Raw genomic sequence first — 20,349 nt, forward strand, 5'->3', positions numbered from 1 at the left:
GTTGTATACATGGACACAATGTCGAAGCCACTGATAATTGTATTTTCTAAAATACTTACATTTTTGAGTTTTTCATCTAAATCAACAGAATTACATATATAAGATTTTTTAGAAAAAAGCAAAGGTTTGAAGGCTGTACACAACCATTGTTGGAGGTGGGGGCTTTCATACTAGCTACAATTGGCCTTAAAGGAATGCCCTGCTTATGTAATTTCGGTAGACTTATTATGTAATTTTGGAGTAATTTTACTATTTTGTTTTAGATCTTTTAATTCTTTTATAATTTTATTAGCAAACTGATCAGTATGATCCTGGGTTGTAGTTTTATATGTAGTTTTGTCATTTAGATGTGCATAAATGTTTGTTGTAATCTTTCGTATCTATGACCACCAAAGAATTGCTTTTATCTGCTTTATTATAATAATGGACGGATCTTTGCGGAGATTGGATAGAATTCTTATGTCACGCAAATTATCTGGTTTTATATTGGCGGGAGGATTAGCCTTTTTTTATTATTGTAAAGTGTATCAATAAGACAAGCCCTAACTTCGTCTGGGTTGGAAATAGATGAATAAAATTTATGTAAAGAAGACTCTAGAGAGGAAATCAAATCTAGAGACTCCAAATCCTCCCACTTTATTTTTTTTGAAGTTGTGAAAACGTAAACAAGCAAAAATTAAAGGAAAAGGTTAACAACCACTGTAAAAAAAAAAAAAAAAAACCTAAAATACACTTGAATTCACTCAAAAAGGAATACATTTGTCAGTACTTTTTGTCAAGAATTCTTTAAAAATCTCTTCCATTTTATACGTTTTTTTTGTAACCACCTTCTGGCATAATTTGTGGAGTATGTTTTTTAAATTGCTGTTCTATTCCACTAAGCAACTGATCCCCATTATCATAAACAATAGTGGCTCTCGTTGTTGCTTTACTAATTGCTTCTATAAGGTCATGGATCTTCAGATTATCTCGTAATTTCTTGTCACTGAAATGTTTCATAATAGTTTTAAAGATAAATTCTGTCCTCTTGAAGCCTTTGGAACTCATTTCTTGAATAATTGTTTCTAGTTTGTTTTTGTCCGTAAATGATTGTAAGTTTTTGTTAACACAAAGGACACTAATTTTGTATTCCTTTCCTTGAAGTGGAAAATTTCTTACATTAAAAAAAAAATTTACTGAATGCGCATCTTTAGTTTCTTCATCAGAAATTGCTCGAGAACTCATAAGGCTCTTTGCCTCTGAAAAAGCACCTTCTCCATCCCTGGAATAAAAAAAAAGTTAAATAGATTATAATGAAAATACAAATATAGTTCATAAAATAAAAAATAAAAACTATTCAAATGTTTTAGGGATAATTTTCGATTATTTGTTCAATAGCGTTTTTTTTACTTTGAGGACCTTTGAACCATTGCAACCACCGCTGCAACAATGAAAACAACCCAATATGATTTGAAAAAAGAAATATTTTGTAATTTGATTTCAACAAAAGCTTCCAACCCTATATGGACTATTGTGTCCATTATTTCAAAGTTTGATTGTCCATTATTCTAAATTAGTTATATTAAAAGTTCTAATTAATTGTTAGTGATTTGCCCCTTAAATTGCGGGGACAAGGTAGACAGCCTCCAACACTTCCCTTACGATTGCTTCCCTTATCCCAGTTTCAAAATGAGTCAAAATGTACCTGTCAACACCAAACCAGGGAATCTCTTTCTAGCTAGGTTCGCAGGCTACCCATTATGGCCGGTTCGGATTCTGGAGTCTGTCCCCACTTCGAAAGGGCCTACAAAGTATCACGTTTTCTGCTATGGAAAAAAACATGATCGTCAATTAGTTACTTCTGAGCAGCTTGTCAGTTATAAAGATAATGTAACGGAAGCTTCAGCCAAGAAAACAAGAGGAGTAGATATTGCATTTGATGAATTACGTGATTATCCGGATGTTTATAAACAGTATCTGAAGGGTTCAAATACTGCTGCTGATTGTGCAGCAGAATTGCGAAATCTTGTTAATGTTACCGAGCAGGATTTGCTCGCTACAAAGAAAAATTTATCAGAGACAATTGAAAAGAAAATAGCCGAAAAACTGAAATCGACCGGGTCAACTCCAGCGGCTAGTACTGCCAAGTTTCCGACAGAGACCATGGTTTCAGAAATACACGATGCGATCATTATAGAATTTAGCCCAAAGTTTAACATCATTGAAAAACAGCTCAAAAGTTACTTGCATGCTATTGAAATCCTTGAGAACAGGGTAACTCAACTAGAGGCGAAAGTTGACGATTATGAGCAGGAAGCTAAGCTAGATTCTCTCATATTTAACGGTGTGAAACAGAACCCATCGCAAAATCTAAATCCAGCTATTAATCATATCATACGTGACCAAATGGGCCTGTCTAGTATCGCAAATTCCGATGTTGTGAGTGTTCATCGGTTCCGTCTGGGTTCTAGTAACTCACAAAGACCGGACAAGGTGGCTCCCGTGCTCGTGAAATTTCGTTCTAAGGACATTGCTAGCGCCGTTTTCAAAGCAAAGAAGAATCTTGCAAATAGTGGAATTTTTGTATCTGAAAATCTCACAAAGAAAAAGCGCGAGTTACTGAATGCTGCCAGAGATAAATTTGGAAACCGATGTGTATGGTCAGATCAGGGGAGAGTTTTTGTGCGACAGTCTAGTGTTAGTCCCATTCAGCGTATTTGGGGTATCGATGATCTTTTGTAATATCAGTGATAGTGATAATCGTTTTCATTTCCGTTCATTTTTTTTTCTTTTTCTTGTTGGAGTTTAGAATATTTTTTGTTTTTTCGTTATCCCTCTTCTGTATATTTCCTTACCGTCAAATGCGGTCTGTACTATATTATGAATGGCTGTTCAAGTAAATAATGATATGCAGCAGTCCCGTTTGGACTTGTTGCAAAGTTCGCCGTTTCGTATTGAAGATGTTTTGTTGTTATCGGTAGCGAAGGATTTTGTGGGTCACCCATTTAAGCCGCTGCGGAGTAGCAAATATATTCGGTTAAGTGATATTGAAATGCCTGGGCAATCTGAGTCTTTGACTGTGGCTCAGTGGAATTGTCATCTGAATTCTAACCACCATGAGGTCGCCCGTCTGCTAGATCTTTATAAAAATAAGGTAGAAATATTAGGGATTTGCGAGTCATTCGTAACTGAAGACACTTTACTCTCGTCACATTTTTTTCCAGGCTATAAACTTGTATCAAAATCAAGGAGTTCAATGAGAGGAGGATGTTTGACTTTTCTGCTAGCAAATTCTTTGGATTACGTAATTCGAGATGATTTAACTCTCTGGAATGAAGGTAAGCTCGAAACTTTATCAATAGAAATAGAGTTAGAGAAAAATAGAAAGTTCATCATTTCTTTGGTTTACCGGCCGCCCAGCGCAAACCCAGATGATTTTTTTTGGAGAATTCGATGGATTTCTTCAAAGAATGTCAAGTACTAAATTCCAATGTATTTTTTTAGGCGATTTTAACTTTGATCTATTACATCTAGAAGGAGTAAACCTTGATTTTTTTTAACCTTATGCTTTCACATAACCTTTATCCCGCAGTTTCAATCCCAACTAGGATAACAGATCATTCGGCAACCCTGATTGACAATATCTTCCTTTCTTTGGATGCAATTGTGGAGTGCTGTGCTGACGTTGTCTTACACCCTGGGTCGGACCATCTACCATTACTTTGCACCATTAAAAGATTTGGCTGTAAACATAAAACCACTACTAAGTTTCAATTCAGAATGATGAAAGCTGAAAATCTCAGGAAATTTAAAGAAGAAATCAGCACAGTATCATGGCAAGAAGTCATGGCGGAGAAAGAAGACCCCTCGACTGCTTTTGATAAATTTATGAGTATTTTGTCTCCCATCTATGATCAGTGTTGCCCATTAAAAACTGTAACTAAGAAGAAAAACCGACCGCGAAAGCCATGGATTACGGAAGAGATACTGGAAATGATGAAGAAGAGAGACCAACTATTCTCAGACTATCTCAATTGTGAGAGTGATGACAGTTGGGAAGAGTACAGAAAGGCAAGAAATAGGGTGAATTCTGCACGTCGAGCTGCAATGAGGGAGTATTTCGGAGAGATATTAAAATCGCAGAAAGGAGACATTAGAGGGACCTGGCTGACTATTAAAAGCGTTCTCGGCAATGGTAAGGATTCAGCATCAACTGAACAGTTAGCCATAGGTGAAAGAACTGTGAGTGGGAGGCAAGAAGTTAGTGAAGAGTTTTGTAAGTTTTTTTACCAAAATAGGATCGCAAATAAACCAAGAGGCAAAAGATCAAAGCGGACAGCTAGATACTGAGGAGTTTGACGATAACCGTGGTCTTCATCACTCATTTTACTTTACCGAATGTACTATGGATGACATTACCCAAGTAGTGAAATCGATCAAATCTAATGCAGCTGGTGTTGATGGCCTAAACATTAAAGCATTTAAAGCAGTTGCTGCGTATCTCTTACCTGTGATATTATATCTAGTCAATTTATCTATTCAAAAAGGTGTGTTTCCTGACGAACTAAAGCGGGCAAAAGTTATACCCCTCCATAAAGGAGGCGATAAAAGAGATATTTCGAACTGGAGACCAATATCCATTCTACCGCTCTTCTCAAAAATTTATGAAAAAGTAGTGTATAAGAAAATATACGAGTACATGAATTCGCTTGGGTTTTTGTCAGATTCGCAGTTTGGTTTTAGAAAAGATCATTCTACAGTGCATGCCATTCATCACCTTTTAGATTGTGTAAATAGTGCGTTAGAAAATAATTTGATCCCTCTAACTATTTTTATGGATTTGAATAAGGCGTTTGACACTGTGGATTTTGAAGTTCTACTGAAAAGACTGCGGAACCTTGGAATTAAAGATACAGCATTAAGTTGGTTTCGGTCTTATCTGTGTGGAAGATCAATGAAGGTGGTGATGAGTGATATATCTAGTGCAGCTATGCCTATAAATTGTGGTGTTCCCCAAGGATCAGTCCTTGGCCCGTTACTCTTCTTGGTATATGTGGATACTCTTCGATTTTATCTAAATGATTCAGTTTTAACCTCTTTCGCCGATGATACAGCTATCACAGTGTTTGCCCGGACTTCAAAAGAGGTTGTGCAAAAAGCGAACCACGTCCTTAGTCGGCTTCATGTTTTTACAGCTCTAAGCTCACTTTCAGTAAATACAAGAAAAACAAATTTTATGGTGTTTAGTAGAACTGGTGTACCTGAACTTCTTGAAAATGTGCTTTATAACGGTGTTGGCATAACACAGGTTTTTTTGTAAATATCTCGGATTTTATATTGATTGTAATTTGTCTTGGAAGAAGCATGGTGAAATAGTGTCGGCAAAAGCAGCTAGAGGATTGGGAGTGATGAGGAGGCTGAAAAAAGTGTTCCCGGTAGCAGTTGTCAAATTGTTATACAGTGCTATTGTGCATCCCTACATCACGTACGGTTGTTCTGTTTGGGCAAGCAATTTCGTGATGAATTATAAAAGAACTCAAATAATACAAAACAAAGCACTGCGTCTGATAGGAGAATTTCAAAACTGTCAGAATACTGCGGAGTGTTTTAGAAAGAACGATATTTTGAACATAGGCGAGCTACGCGATTACCAGCTAGCGATTTTTGTTTTTCAAAGTGTAAATAAGGTAAGCCCTGAGTACTTTCATGATTTTTTTTTAAAACAAACTCGTTTTATCATCCTTATTTTACCCGAAATTCGGAGGATTTGACTCACGAGAGAAGAAATACAACGAGAGCAGGATTTGTTCTCAGGAACATAGGTGTCAGCGTCTGGAATGACCTTCCAGAATTGGTCAGAGCGGCAGTAAGTCTGGCATCATTCAAGAGAATGGTTAAATTCCATTTTTTAAAAAGGAGAGAAGTGTGATAAGAGGAAAGAGTATTTATTTATTTAGTATTTAATATTAATTATTTAATTTTTTTTACCCCCTCCCCAAGGATTTTTTTTCTTCAAAATCATTTGAGGAAATGATTTAGCAGATCATGGTGGTTAGAATTGCGGCCACAGTCAGGACTCTTCTGTCTTAAGAGTGGTCGTTAATGGTAAATTCTTTGTTTAATTTATACGTTTTGGATGAAAATAAAAAATGTCTATGTCTATGTCTATGTCTAATTTTACGTCTGATCACTTCCTTTGTCTTTTAGTGCTCTGGTCGTTGATTTTGGCTAGCTTCCGAAAAAGCAATCTATATTTTGTCCTAATGACTGGGACAGAAAGTCTCCAGATCTTTTCCATAATGCGAAAAATCATGTTCTCGCAAAATTTTGTATTCTGTTCGATTTGTTGATGCAGAGATCAAGATAGAATATGCGTTATTCTCGAGTTAGGCTGAACATTTATCGTATTGAACTTACTCATTCCCTAATTCTTGCAAAAAAATGGGCAGTACCTATCCGATTCTTTTGATGTATCCATGGGTATCATATTTTTGTTTTGTTTTTTAGAGTTTCGGTTGCTATTGAGCCGGGTCACTCCGGCTCAATAACAGGGGAGTAAAAGTTGGAACTAAAGAGCCCGGCTGGTCAACTAATTAGGTCACCGACACCACTAATACCACCATACTCAACTATATATTAAAAAAAAACATGATTACTTTACTTTTCCTCTGTGAACTATATATCATCATAACCACCACAATAAATTAAATAAACAAATGAATCAAAACTCATTATCTAAAAAAAGCAGTTCCTTAATGGTTCTTCGAAATGTAACAGGGTCTCCAATACTCCTTATATTACCCGCCAAACTATTCCATTTCCGTGCACCTCCATACAAAACAGAAAAACATGAATCTAAAGAAATGCCTCTAGGTACACTTAAATCAACACTGCCCCTTGTATCGTGTGATGAACAAAAGACCTAACGCATAATAAATCACTAAAACAGCGAGGTTGAATATCCGGCAGTAATCCAAAAATAAACCACAATAAATAAAATTCACAGAGGCTCGCAGCTGGCAAAGTTTTCAAGGTTGGATAAAACTCCCGAACAGATTGACGAGGAGGAATCCCTGCTAAAAGCCTAACTGCGTGATTTTATAGAACTCTTATTGGTTTAAGGATAGATGGAAAAGTGGAGAGCCAAATACTTGAACAATAAAGTATATATGGGTGGATAAGAGAAAAGTAAAGATGGCAGAGAACAGATTTAAGAAAACAAAATGTTTGAGTTTCTTCATTATACCTAGATTTCTTGCCAAAATTTTACTAGTTAAAGCTACATGCTGTTTAAAATATAAAGTTTCATCAATTACAATCCCGAGGTATTTAAAAGAAACAGTCCGTTTTATAACTCATCCATGGGTAAAAATCTGGTGATCGTGAGAAAATGACAAAATTAGACTTGCTTATATTTATCCGTAGTTTATTTACCCTCATTCCACGTTACAATTTTATCAACTGATTCCCTCATTGACTTCTCAGGCAGCTGCGCTGTCTTAGCTGAGGTAGTTACTGTTGTATCATCAGCAAAAAGCAAAATTGTTTCATTAGTGCATTGAACCATTAGTTCATTTATTCTGTAGCAAAAATTATTTATAGCCGGAGATTTTAATTTTAATTTGTCTGAACCTGATTCTCAGGCGTCTCCACATACTACTTTGTAGTACCGCATACTACATACTACATCCTCAGCTGACATTCCAGAAGCTGAATGGTATGCATATTACAAATCTGAGTATACTGCCCCTGATCCCATCATAGAGCAATCTTATGAAGTAGCTGTGGATCAGTTTTTGGATGCTAAGCCTGATCAAGATTTTATGGTCAGTGCCCGTTCTGTCGAAGATGCCATCCAAAAATTAAAATGGAAACGTTCATCTTATGTCAACCAAGTTAGTGCAATTCATTTGAAATACAGGGGAAAACTTCTTACATTCCATCTATCTCTGCTTATGCAGATGATTTTTACTCAGGCTATGGTTCCTCCTTCTTTTTGCATCGGAGATCTGAATCCTATATCTAAAAAAGGGAAATATGAAGTCCACAGTACATCATTTGCCCTGTTACTGTAGCTACATTCCTTTGCAAGTTCTTTGAACAACTATTTATTAGGGAACTAGAAAAAGTTTGCTATACCCCTTCATACGAGTTCGGATTTAAGCGAGGTACCGGGTGTGTCGACGCTTTAACCGCTATTGTAAATGTCCTGATTGATGCAAAGTCGTCTGGAGAAAGTCTTCATTTCGGGGGGTATTATGTTAGACGTGCTTTCGACTCTGTTGTCCATGCAGCAATGCTTCTAAACGCTGGTAAACGTGGATTGAATCTGTTCATCATTCATTCTCTTTGGGATTTATATTCAAGACTGCGTATCCACCTAAAACTACCCCAGATAAAGATATGCCCCAATTACATGTAGACAACTTATCTCAGTTAAGAAAGGGGCCTGTCAAGGAGCTATCCCTACTCCCAACCTTTTTAATAACTATGTGCTGGAAGCACAAGATCCGTGCCCACCTTTACTGATTTTGTCCTCTGTAAACCTTTCCTTGATATGATATGTTGATGACATCCTACACGTTAGTCGAACTCTTCAATTTATCACCGAAATTTTTGGAACCCTTGAAGTGGAATGTCAGAAAGTTGGGCTTGATTTCAGCTCCTCCAAATCTGCTATTGTCCTGATTAACTGGAAAACAGATTCCTCCACCCCTTCCATCACACTTGGATCTAGCTCTGTTCAACCTATAGATCACCTTATGTATCTAGGTCTGTCCATTCATTCTTCTATCCAACACACCTGAAAACTTCTTCCTGAACAAATCAGACGTAGAATATCAGCAGCTTAAGCTTCCATTGTATCTTGTAAACTTCAATTCAACTGAGCTCTTCTAGCAAGTCTAGACAATGTTGCAATTCGACTTTCTTAACACATAATTTTTTTTAGCTATGTTTTGTAACTCCTGCATTTTAATGTTTTTCCATACTTTCATTATTTTATCAGGTTTAATGGGTCTAGCACATGAAAAAATTCAAGTTTGCGAACAGAGGGGCAAAGGACTAGGGGACCCTACCAGCCAAGATTTATGTAGGCAGAGGGGGCAAATACACTTGTAGTTGGCTTGTCTGAGAATTCTGGGAGTTTGTCGAAGGGAAGTAACCCTTCTATGTTTTGAGGGTTTCAACCGATTATTCTTCCATATTTCAAGATTTTTTTCACATTTTTAATAATTTTTTCTCGAGTTTAATGGATCAGAAAATGAAAAAAATTCAGTTGAGGCCAGAGTGGCAAAGTATTAGGGGGCGTTACTGAGCAGACAATACGTGGGCGGAGGGAGCCAATACACTTGGAGTAGCCTTGTCTCAGATTTTAGGAGTTTGCAATAGAGAATAACTTTTCTATGTTTTAATGGTTTTAACCAATTATATTCCATATTTTAAGATTTCGTCTTTGTTAAGGGGATGTCTATACCCCCCTCTTGGGTGCTTCTGGGGTTTTGAAGGCTAACATTTAGTTCAACTTCTTTAGCATATCAAGTTTTAATGATTTACTTTTCATCTTTATTAAATTTTAAGTTATTATTTTTTGTTCCCTGTTTTAAGATTTGGGCTTATTTTTAAGGGGAAATGTCTACACCCTCTCTTGGGCTCTCGCCCTTCTAAGGTATGTGCCCGATATACAATTCAACTTTTTTTTAAACTCATACTTTTGATCGTTTCGGCTCTGGTTCTTCTGTGTTTTGAGGACTGACATACAGTTCGATTTCATCAAAAACATACTTTTTTGGTTATATTTTGTAATTCCAATATTTTAGAACTGGTTTCATATTTTTTATTATTTTCTCAGGTGTAATGGATCCAGTGCATGAAAGAAATTTCAAATTCGAGGGCAGAGTTGCAAAGCAATAAAGGTTGCTACCAATAAGGTTTTACATTGGTGTAGGGAGCCAATAAACTTGGAGTAGACTTGTCTCAGATTTTGGGAATTTGTCTTAGGCAAGTTTTTCTATATTTTGACACTTTTAACAAAATTATTTTCCGTATTTTCAGATTTGTTTCATATTTTTGGTTATATCCTTGGGTTTAATGGATCCAGCACAAAGATCCAAAATTTCAAAATTGAGGACAGAGTGGCACAACACTAGAAGTGTTGGTGCTTCCAACACTAGAAGTGTTGGAAGCACCTGCGCGGTGCTTCCGCGCAGGTGTTACACAGGATAAAATAATGTTTTAAAAGATAATTTTTCTGTGTTTTAAGCTTTGATCTTCTGTTAAGGAGAAGTAACTATGCCACCCTCTTGGGTCCTGCTGGGGGTTTGGGGGCCAATATACCATTCAACTCTTTTTTTAGCACATTTTGACCATTCTATTGAAAAAATAAAACACTACCATCCGCATAGAATTTTCCTGTCATCTTCCAGAATCTCATCTTAGATACTTGTCCAAATATGCAGGACTAAGTCTAACCCAGTGTCTAATGCAAATATCTCAAGAAAAATGCTTCTTGGAATTCACTATAGAAAGAACGTATCCTCTCCTTTGGCCATTATATTATGACTAATATGATATGTAGAAACAGCCCCCACTCCCCAAATTTCACATTATTCAGAATTATGAAACAACATATTGAACCCATATCTTGTATCCTCTGAGATTGAACACCAGTTGATAACCAAAACAAAAAAAAAATCTATTTTCCCATTATCTTCATCAGTCTTACTTAGAAGTGGGAAGTAGAAACTAACGAAAAAAAAGTGAATATCACAATTAATACTAATGAATCTAATATAAACATATTACTACAACCAATATCTAACGACATTAGTTAAAATATAGAAAGTGCAACGACTGTAAAGACTAATGAGCATCACAATTCAGACAAAAGTAATACTAAAATTCTTGAGAACATCCCCCCCCATTCAAAGAATATCTTATATTTATTGGAAAACTCCCCCCACTAGTCTGAATTCGTCAACCAAATGTTGATACGATAGTTATTTTTAACGTTATAACATTACAAAATCCAGTTATCAGATTCTTTAAATAATTGAAATTGTTTTCATATCAGAAAAGGCAATGGTCCCGGGTAACAGTGCAGGACGGAGACCGATATATCTTCTCAAATCTACATCATAGCACCTTAAGCCGGCTTGGAACCCTAACCACGACTATCCCGCCCACTTCTCATTTTTTATTGTAGAAAACAAAAACTTCAAGTAATTAGACTATATTTGCTTACCCATTCATATCCAGACGCAGTACTTGCTTTATCACATCCTTCCACTTTCCAGTTTCAATTACAGCTATTTCTTCTCTCTTAAATCCTTCTGTTTCAAATTGTTGTATCAGCTCTTTCACTTTAAGTTGAATAACTTTGGAGTCTTTGACACAAATAAACTCAGGCTCCAATAACCCGAGTTCCTGGATTGAAATCGATTCTCGAGATCAATTCGACTTTCATATAATCTGATCCCAGGAGTTGTCTTAAAAGGGTGTATGTACTACATGTATACCTAGGGCCATCCTTAAATTTTTCATAGCACATATAATCTTTTGGTGTTTCTTGATTAACATCTTGAGGGTCTGGTTTTTGATATGAGGTGAACCAGCAGAAATCGGATTTCTGATATATCCTTATCATTTCAGGACGGTGGAGACAAACAAAAACGAAAAAACCATTTAATATTAAAATATTCAGAACCGAGGTCGACAGACATCTGGAAATGGGTATCAGCTAAAAGTCAAAATTGATATCATCACAAAACAGCCTAAATCTTGTTTCTGAATCATATTTGTCAACCAAAAATAATTCTTGGGTATTAATATCCATAATATCCTTGCCAGGAATGAATTTGGTTAGTTTTGGAATTTCTTCTGTTTCGTTTATGTTTTGTCTTTATTTTTTTACAGCTCACAAAAATATGTCTTTAATAAAGCATAGCGTCTTCTCACTCATGTCAAAAACGATAATTATATCTTTTATCTTATAAGATTCTGTTCCTGGACTTGTCTGTTCTCTCTCCAACAGTTCCAAAAACATAGTGATCATTTTAGATATTGAACAATAAGGCTTGCCAGTGCCTGCCATACCTGTGATATACAATGAGGTATAGTCACATTCCATGATAGCTTTCAGTGTGGATGTTAACAAAATTCCTGCAACATCGTTTTGTTTGTTCATTTTGATTTTCTTCTTTTTATGCTCTTGGTTTAAATATATCTCCACATTTAGTTCTGGGATCAGTATATTGCAGTGATGTGCCAAACCATAGAACCTGAAAACGAGATACTGATATTATAAAGAACAATAAATCACTGGAGGAGGAATCACTACAGTTTCAAGGCAGATACTGAAGCTTAGTGGGGAGGTATGCAGTCATTGGCCAAGTCAAAGCACGAAATTAAAACTTGAGAAAAAAAACACATTAATCTTGAAAAAAGGACATTTTGCCGTTTTCTTACAGCAAATGTGTGCACTTTGGTTTACACAATGATCCAATAGACTAATCTAGCAACTGCCGTTGCTTCTATTGCTAATATGAATGCTGCTACTCCTGATATAGCATTTACTAGTCTTACTACGTTAAGACGTTACTTACGACGTTAATTTTTTACTAGTCTTACTAAGGCTAAGAGTAAGAAGGCAAAAACGTTGCAGAATGTGAGAGAAAAGAACTGAGAAAAATCAAAACACACTCTACATGCATGTTATCAAAATGGCATATCTCAGGAACGCCTTAGGGTATTAAGTTGGAACTTTCAGTGAATAATGAGGGGTATGATCAGTTTTTTTTTATGATCAATTTTCACCTATGGTTTAAAATATATGATAACAAGGTACCGATTAACAAGTCCACTGGGGAACTTACCGAGAAACTTCGTTTTTCTAAGAAATGCAAGCTTTAGTCTAAGGCAGATCAAATTAATTGAATATCTTATAGAGCTGTACTATATACAGAACATGTGAACAAATCATGGTAAAAAGGGCTCTATTCAGATGGAGAGCATACAGTTTCTTCATATGATTGGCAAATTCTGTTTTCCAGGCTTTCAAACACCATTGCTCACATTTCCTAATATTTTCACTTCAGGATAGCACAAACTAAAGATCTAGAAATTTCATTATATTATTTCAAATTCCCCCTTGATTTTCAGAAATATTTTGGGTTTGTAATCCAAACAAAACCCATAAACGTTTTGGTGAACAGTGAAGAAGCAAATTGAAAGATAACAAATTTCTTTTGTCATTTTAAAGACAATAAAAATTAAACAACATTCTGTTTCATCATGGGTGAACCTGGGGTTGCTACCTAGCAAAGCCCTAATCACGGCTCACATTGTTGTTGCTGTGGTAGCAGCACTTAAGTGTGATGCTGCCACTGTCAACCATATTAAGAAACACCCTAGAGTAAGAAATTACATCCCATAGTAAGAAATACAATAGCCCACATCTCCTAAAGATGGTATAAAATTTAATCCCATATTAAGCATTAGAATTGCCTTGTCTGAAAACCCTACAAAGGAAAATTAAAGTCCAACAGCTTGAGCCACAAGGAAAATCCATTGGCTTGAAAAACAAAGGAAAAAAGCTGCAATCATGGTATTGTCCATCAACAGGATCTTTTTTTCTGTTTTTCCTTCTCCTAAGCTAGCTGGACACCAGAATATCATACATAGCTTTTTTTTGGCCCATTTTAAAGGAAATTGTCCCATCTAGTACCTTTTGTAGTTAACAAAAGACAATATTTTAAATAAAATCAATTGCCTTACAAAAGCTGCCTTTTCATACACAAAATGATGACTCCAGTCATTATCATATGTTATAACCATAAATGACATAAAAAGTAAAACCTGCATTGCAATGTTAGTTAAGATGACGTTAGAACATAATGACGTTATACCACTAGGACATAGATTTTAGATTACACCATTAGCCAGTATAAATCAATTCATTATGGCAATATTTATTCATCAAATTCATTATGAATCTAATATAAACATATTACTACAAGTAATATCAAACAACATCAGTGAAAATATACAAAGTGCAATGACTGTAAAGACTAATGAGCATCACAATTCCGGCAAAAACTCAAACTATAATTTTGACAACAATAGGTGCAAAAATAAATGGTTTCTTATGCTGATTTCAAACTTATAAAACTTTAATAATGCCAATCAATAAGCTGAGAGCCTGAAAAATTTAGCTATTTTAAAAAAAGGGGGGAACAGCTGCTAAAAGTGAAAAAACTTGACCAGATTGTAAAATATATTGATGCAAAACAGATAAACAAAACATATTTTAAGTGTCTCTAAAGATTCCTTGCGTACTGATAGGCTTACCCAATTTTCTTCAATGCAGGAGCACAGAACAAATTCCACCCACTAAAAATTGCACATCTTAGGTTAGATGGCATCAATACAAGCCTGAGTAAAATTTACACTCTACAGTTTTGTTATAAGTTAGGGTTGACAAACCTTCCTCAAATACAAGGGTGACATACAGGCCAGCAACCCCTCCCCCCTATAAAACTCAAAACCAAATTCCTCCTTCATTCCCTTCAGAAAGTTTCAAAATAAATATCTTTTAAATGTCTAAAGGTTTTAAAGTTAAAATTCTTCATTCCATAGGATGCATGCTTTTTGGCACAAGTTTTACAGCAAGCAAAAAATGATACTTTTTAAACTATCAAATTAGATTAAAAAATGTAACTTTTAAATAAACCAATTAGAATCCAAACTTTTACTACTGGTTTGGTCAATGAACTAGAGATGAAAATCCTCATTATAAAAATAACTCTTTTGAGAGGAGGCTAGGCCATATGTTGTTTTAAAAAGAACAGTTGTATTGTGACATGTTTAGATTTGAGCATCCCATATCTCATATCAATATTAAGCTACCAAGACCAAGAAAAGTCCCAGTTACCTTGTAGTAATAAACCCTCAACAATCCTCCTTTGAAAAAACATGACTTAACTACATTTTAACCTACCAAACCCCCCCACCCCCTGTGATACGAGTAAAGGCTGTAGCTTGACAAGTCCTACTAAAAAAACATTCATTGTAGCATCTGGAATGAACTGGAAGCAAACCATGAGAGTCAACCAGAAAATAAAAACACATAAAATAATCTAGCAGGTATTAAAATTGATCTATCCCAGAATCAGGATGAACAGAGTGCAACCTGCAAGGTAGATGTGTTTAAATACATGTATATTCTTAAAATATAGGATATTTGATATTCTATAAAATATATTTGTTGTATTTATATAAGTATTTATATATATATATATATATATATATATATATATATATATATATATATATATATATATATATATATATATATATATATATATATATATATATTCTTGTATCATATTTTTTGGCATGCCTCCCTAATGAAATCATTAGGGAGGCATGCCAACTTCCATTATGGTAAATAATGGAATGTAGACTATAGAATGTAACATATTATGAGCATGAAATATAAGCAAGAGATATGAGCTTGGAGGCGTGTTAAAGAGATAACATTTAGAATCTGAATATAATCATAACTCAGCTGGCATAGGCTACTTTCCAATGTCTTATCAAAATTTTAACCATGAAAGCTTGTCGGCCATTAATATTAGCTTAGTCTAAGGAATGGTAAATAGTCTACTGGTATGACTATTTTAGTACTAGTAGCCCAGATATATAAGTAGCTCAGAATATTAAATTTGGAAAAATATAAAAAAAAACTTCTATCATTTATAAAAACAGTTCATTTGACTTAGACTATAACCACTCTTGATAATTATATTTTATAGCTACTTTTGCCCATCTTGGAAAAGGGTTAAATTAGGAAAATGAAACTTTTATGGATGAGTCTACAGGTTAAAGTAGGTCCTAGGAAGGTATTTTGAAGTACCTACCTCTACTCCTTCTCTCTCTAGAGGTTTCTGAAATCTGCTGACATGACATGTCTATACCAATTGAAATTTTGACTAAACAATATTTTACCTTAAATTTCCAGGTAGCCTATCAGTTTGTTTTTCTTTGGATTTAGTTCTTAAAGTACAATTCTAGATATTTGAGTCAATTTTCAAGCTATATCAATGTTTTTGTCAAAATTTAATAAATGCATCTGTGGCCTATATCTTGGTAAAAGTAAATATAAAGCCTATACAAAATGTCTCTCAAGCTTTTTCTGTTTCTTAATTTACATAGTATTTGTTCAATTTCTGGGTAGCCTATTAGGTTAAAACAAAAGAATGATGTATGGTAAAAGACATGTTAAGTATATAAATAAAAATAACTTATAGCCAATATTTACACATTAGTGGGGGGGGGGGTAAAATCCTCAGTAAAATTCTAGTCAATTGACTTCTTGCTATCTCAGAAAGGGTTTAGGTTAGGAAAAAGAAAGTTTCAGGGATGGGTAGGCTAAAGTATGCCCCTGTGTTACAGGGGGGGGGGGGGTTATAGATAATTTGTGGGTGTTTAGCTTAAGGGGGGATTGTTGCTACGAGGTATTGAGGACTTTTCTGGGTCTTGGGTTGCTTGGTATCGATATGAAATATGGGATTTTCTAATCTAGATATGGGAGGTAAACAACTAACATGATAGAAAGGGTTTGTGAATGATCACCAGTAATCTGGAAGACAGAATAATCTCTATGATGTTCAGGTCTCCTAAACAGTATAGATTCCCTTGGGATCGTGCCTGAAAGACTAAAGGAACTGTACCTTATGCCCTACTTCACAGACAAGATGATTATAAGACAATAATTGTATTTTCGTACTTACATACAACTTTGGATAAAACAACTTCAATAATGTATTGCATGAAATGGTACATGGAACACTGTTGCCAGATTGTCAACGCAGAAAAACGCCCAGGGGTTTTCAAAACAAGCCCGAACAAGCCCCAGAAAATTTCAAAACAGGCCCGAACAAGCCCCAGAAAATTTTACCGAAATAATCCACTTTTGAGATTCCACTTTATAGTGAGCGCGTACGAAAGCTTGTTTCACGAAGAATGTTATATCTAGATGCAGAATTAATACTGAATTTTCAGTCCAAAGCTATTCTCATCGTTTTTTCTTTAAACTTCTGGAAGAGTCTCAATTTTGTTGATCTCCCCTCAACATTTGCAGGGAAGAAGAATAAACCTACCCGGCAGGCGGGAATACTTGACATTTTTTTTCTGCTTTTAAGTTTGAAATATAAAAGAAATACCTTAAGCTGTATGGCAGCCCATAGCTCTGGCCTCTCCTAATATCGAGTTAATCTTTCGTTTCTTTTTTAAGCTGTATGGCAGCTAAATATTTTGAACTCATGTTTTTTTTCTGACGCTAAGCTTTTGCATTGACAAACTTATGGTGCGAAAGTAAAACTGTTTACTTGAAAACGAATTCGTCCATAGAATTTTCAAACTCGAGACTTTTGGAATCAAAGATTATGTGTTCAGACCTAGGATCAAAGTTGGACCATTTAATTGTGACTGCTGCTATTTTAGATGAAAGCTAGATAAAAAAGACAAAGGGCCATTTCCCAGCCGAGCCCTCGAGGCGAATCCTAATATGTTATTATTCCTTACAGTTTCAGTTTTCCCTCCGAATTTACACCTTTCAATAGAGTTGCCGCCTCTCCATGCCCTTTCGAAAGCTATAGCCATATAAAAATAAAGCCACTTCCCCATGCCCTACTGCCCTAATAAGTGATATTTTTTTAATTTGTCACTAAATATTATGTTTTCTTTATGTTTATCTCTTTAGAAACCTATTTTGAAGCAAGATTATTTAATCTAAAAATTACCTTCAGCTACGTGGCAGCTATATATTTTGAACTTTTATGATTATTTCGGATGTTAAGACTTGAAAACCTTTTTTTTTCTCGTCACCTAGTTTTAATGGACGCGGTTCTCAGCTATTTCTTAATGTATTGACTTCGTAATACAACAAAAAAAAATTCACAAGTAACAGAAAACACAATGAGATCTCTTCAATAAGCAAAATAATTTTTGTGAACAAAACAGAATTTTGGCCAAACTATCACGACAAGAAATACACAGGCTTAATTACTTCTTTGGATAGAATGGTAAAATGCAAAAAAGAAAATAATTGAAGCTTGAAATTTTGTAATACAAAGGAAAAAAGCTTCAAGAGAATAAACGCAATGATTGAAAACTCTCAATACTTTTGGTACATTTTCTTAGTACCTCAAGTAAGAAAAATTAAAAATAATTTTTGAGAAATGAGATACTATGTACAGCTTTTGACAAAAAAAATGCTACAACAGCTGAAATACCAATATATTGAACGAACACGAGGAACTTTTGATTTAAAAAAGCTAACTGCAAGCTAAAATTTCAGCGTCATCACCTTAGGAAAATATGCATATCAAAGGCTGATTATCTTGTAATACAGCATTTTGGTTTTTAAATGCAGCTTATCAATCGATTTCTTTTACCAATCAGGCTTCAACCCAAAGATTCCTAGTTTTGGCTCCACTGAAGGGGCTCATTTTTATATTAATTTCACAGAATCTGAAGAATTCCAACATTCGTTTTTCTTTTTTTTTTAAACCGATGGTTTCTTATTTAATTCCTATTCGTACCTTGAGGTGCAAATTGAAAAAAAAAACACTTATTAAAAAATAATTTCGTATCTTATTTTCAACATTATTTGCTAGAATAAACAGGAAAACGTAGAATATTAAGCTTTTTCGTTGGATTTTTAATTTTTTTTGGAAAGTCAGCAGAGTGTAAAATATAAAATTCTTTCATTGGAATTCCAAACTAATTGGTTGGACTTTGAAAAATTGGGTATTGGAAAGTCAAGAGAACATGAAATATCAAACTTTTCGCTGGACTTTAAACGTTTTTTGTTGGAAAGTTAAACAAATCGTTGAAGATCACATTCACTTTTTCGATTTTACACCTTTGCTGAAAATTCAATTATAATTTTTTTTTTAAGCAATTGAAAGTTCAACGCATTTTCTTGTTGGAAATCCATTTCTTTTTTTAAAGTGTATATCTACAACTCAAGAAGTTAGAAAAGAACACCAAGAGAAAAACAGCATCAGATGAAAAGAATACGAATAAAGAGCCAGTTCTGCAATTCTATAGTAAAACCAGTATGTCATCAAGATCATTGTTAAAATTCATATCTGTGGTTGCAGTGGAACCCCCAAGCCTATAGATTTCACTGTTGAACTGAGGCTCAAACTGGGAACAGCAAATACCACACACTGACAACCACAGCCGAAAGACTACTATTGAGTTCAGCATAGGCAACAACATTTGATTCCGAAGTTTGTTCTTCACAATATTCATCATAGAAAATGACCTCTCAACTACAGCATTGCTTATTGGCAGGCTGAGGAGGGTCAATGCCCACCTCGCTAAGTCACGACATGGAGGAACACCAGCTGGATCAAGATGGTGCAGGACCTTGACCCAGAATTCACAAGAGTCACTTGGAATTTCTCCGCCACAAGCTGATGCCCAGTCAACTACCAAGAGTCTTCTCCACTGACTCTCTAACTCACTAATATTCAGCACTGGAATAACATCCAAAGGCAAATCACTAAATCGAGGACGCAACTGCGACAAACAAATGGTCGGAGAAAGCACTTTCAGTTTCAGCAGAGAATCAAGAGCTGGGGACAAGCGCTTTAAAACTGCTCTAGCAGCTGTCTTGAGAAATTTGAGGCAACGCAGCTTTACTTCTTCCTTTTGATGACTGGTCAGCTTAGATCTTTCAAGCTCCAAATTGAACTCGTATCCGTAGTCAACCTGGGCTGTAGGAAGGTAATAAATTTCGAAGTCCATATTCACTGTAAATGGCACTGCAGACGTGTGCAATATTCTCTGCAGAAGACTTAATACAAACTCTTTTAGCTCTTGAAATAAACGAAAGTGATCTGCGTTAGTGTGTTGGAAAAGGAGGTTAACTCTCTGAAATATGCCTTATTATGTTCATCGAGGTACATATCATGGAGCATTCGGGCAGTGTAGCAACGTTCCTTTTCCTTCGCTAATCGAAAGTGCGCTGACAGCTCAGAATACTGCTCGAGTATGCGAACGACTGCTCTATATCGAGACAGCCAACGGGTATTGGAAGGAGCAATCATTTTCAACGGGGTATTCCCATCGTTTATGAGCTGGAACATTTGCTGATATGCCTCTCTTCGTAAAGGACTAACGTTAAACCACTTGTAAGTCTCTGAGAACATGAACTCCAAATTGCTTGGAAGCTCTCCAACAGCCTCGGAAGCACACAAATGTAGGGAGTGACATACACATTTGAAGAGTTCGGAGTTGAGGCAACCCGTCATCTCGTAATAACGTGAACAGCGAATGGTTCCCACCACACATGTTGTT

At 35.4% G+C, this 20,349-nt stretch overlaps 1 protein-coding gene across 1 annotated transcript; it reads right to left on the reverse strand.

The window, feature by feature from the left end:
* Positions 1 to 290: 290 nt before the first annotated feature.
* On the reverse strand, positions 291 to 16,822 carry LOC136032228 (uncharacterized). Its single transcript, XM_065712447.1, has 3 exons — positions 16,770 to 16,822; positions 11,222 to 12,257; positions 291 to 1,261 (listed from the first exon to the last, which is right to left on the reverse strand). The coding sequence occupies exons 2-3, from the start codon at positions 11,227 to 11,229 to the stop codon at positions 805 to 807; spliced, it is 465 nt and encodes a 154-aa protein (XP_065568519.1). The 5' UTR covers positions 11,230 to 12,257; positions 16,770 to 16,822; the 3' UTR covers positions 291 to 804.
* Between the last annotated feature and the right edge of the window lie 3,527 nt (positions 16,823 to 20,349).

Source organism: Artemia franciscana, chromosome 10, assembly GCF_032884065.1.
Source record: "Artemia franciscana chromosome 10, ASM3288406v1, whole genome shotgun sequence".
NCBI classification, from domain to species: domain Eukaryota; kingdom Metazoa; phylum Arthropoda; class Branchiopoda; order Anostraca; family Artemiidae; genus Artemia; species Artemia franciscana.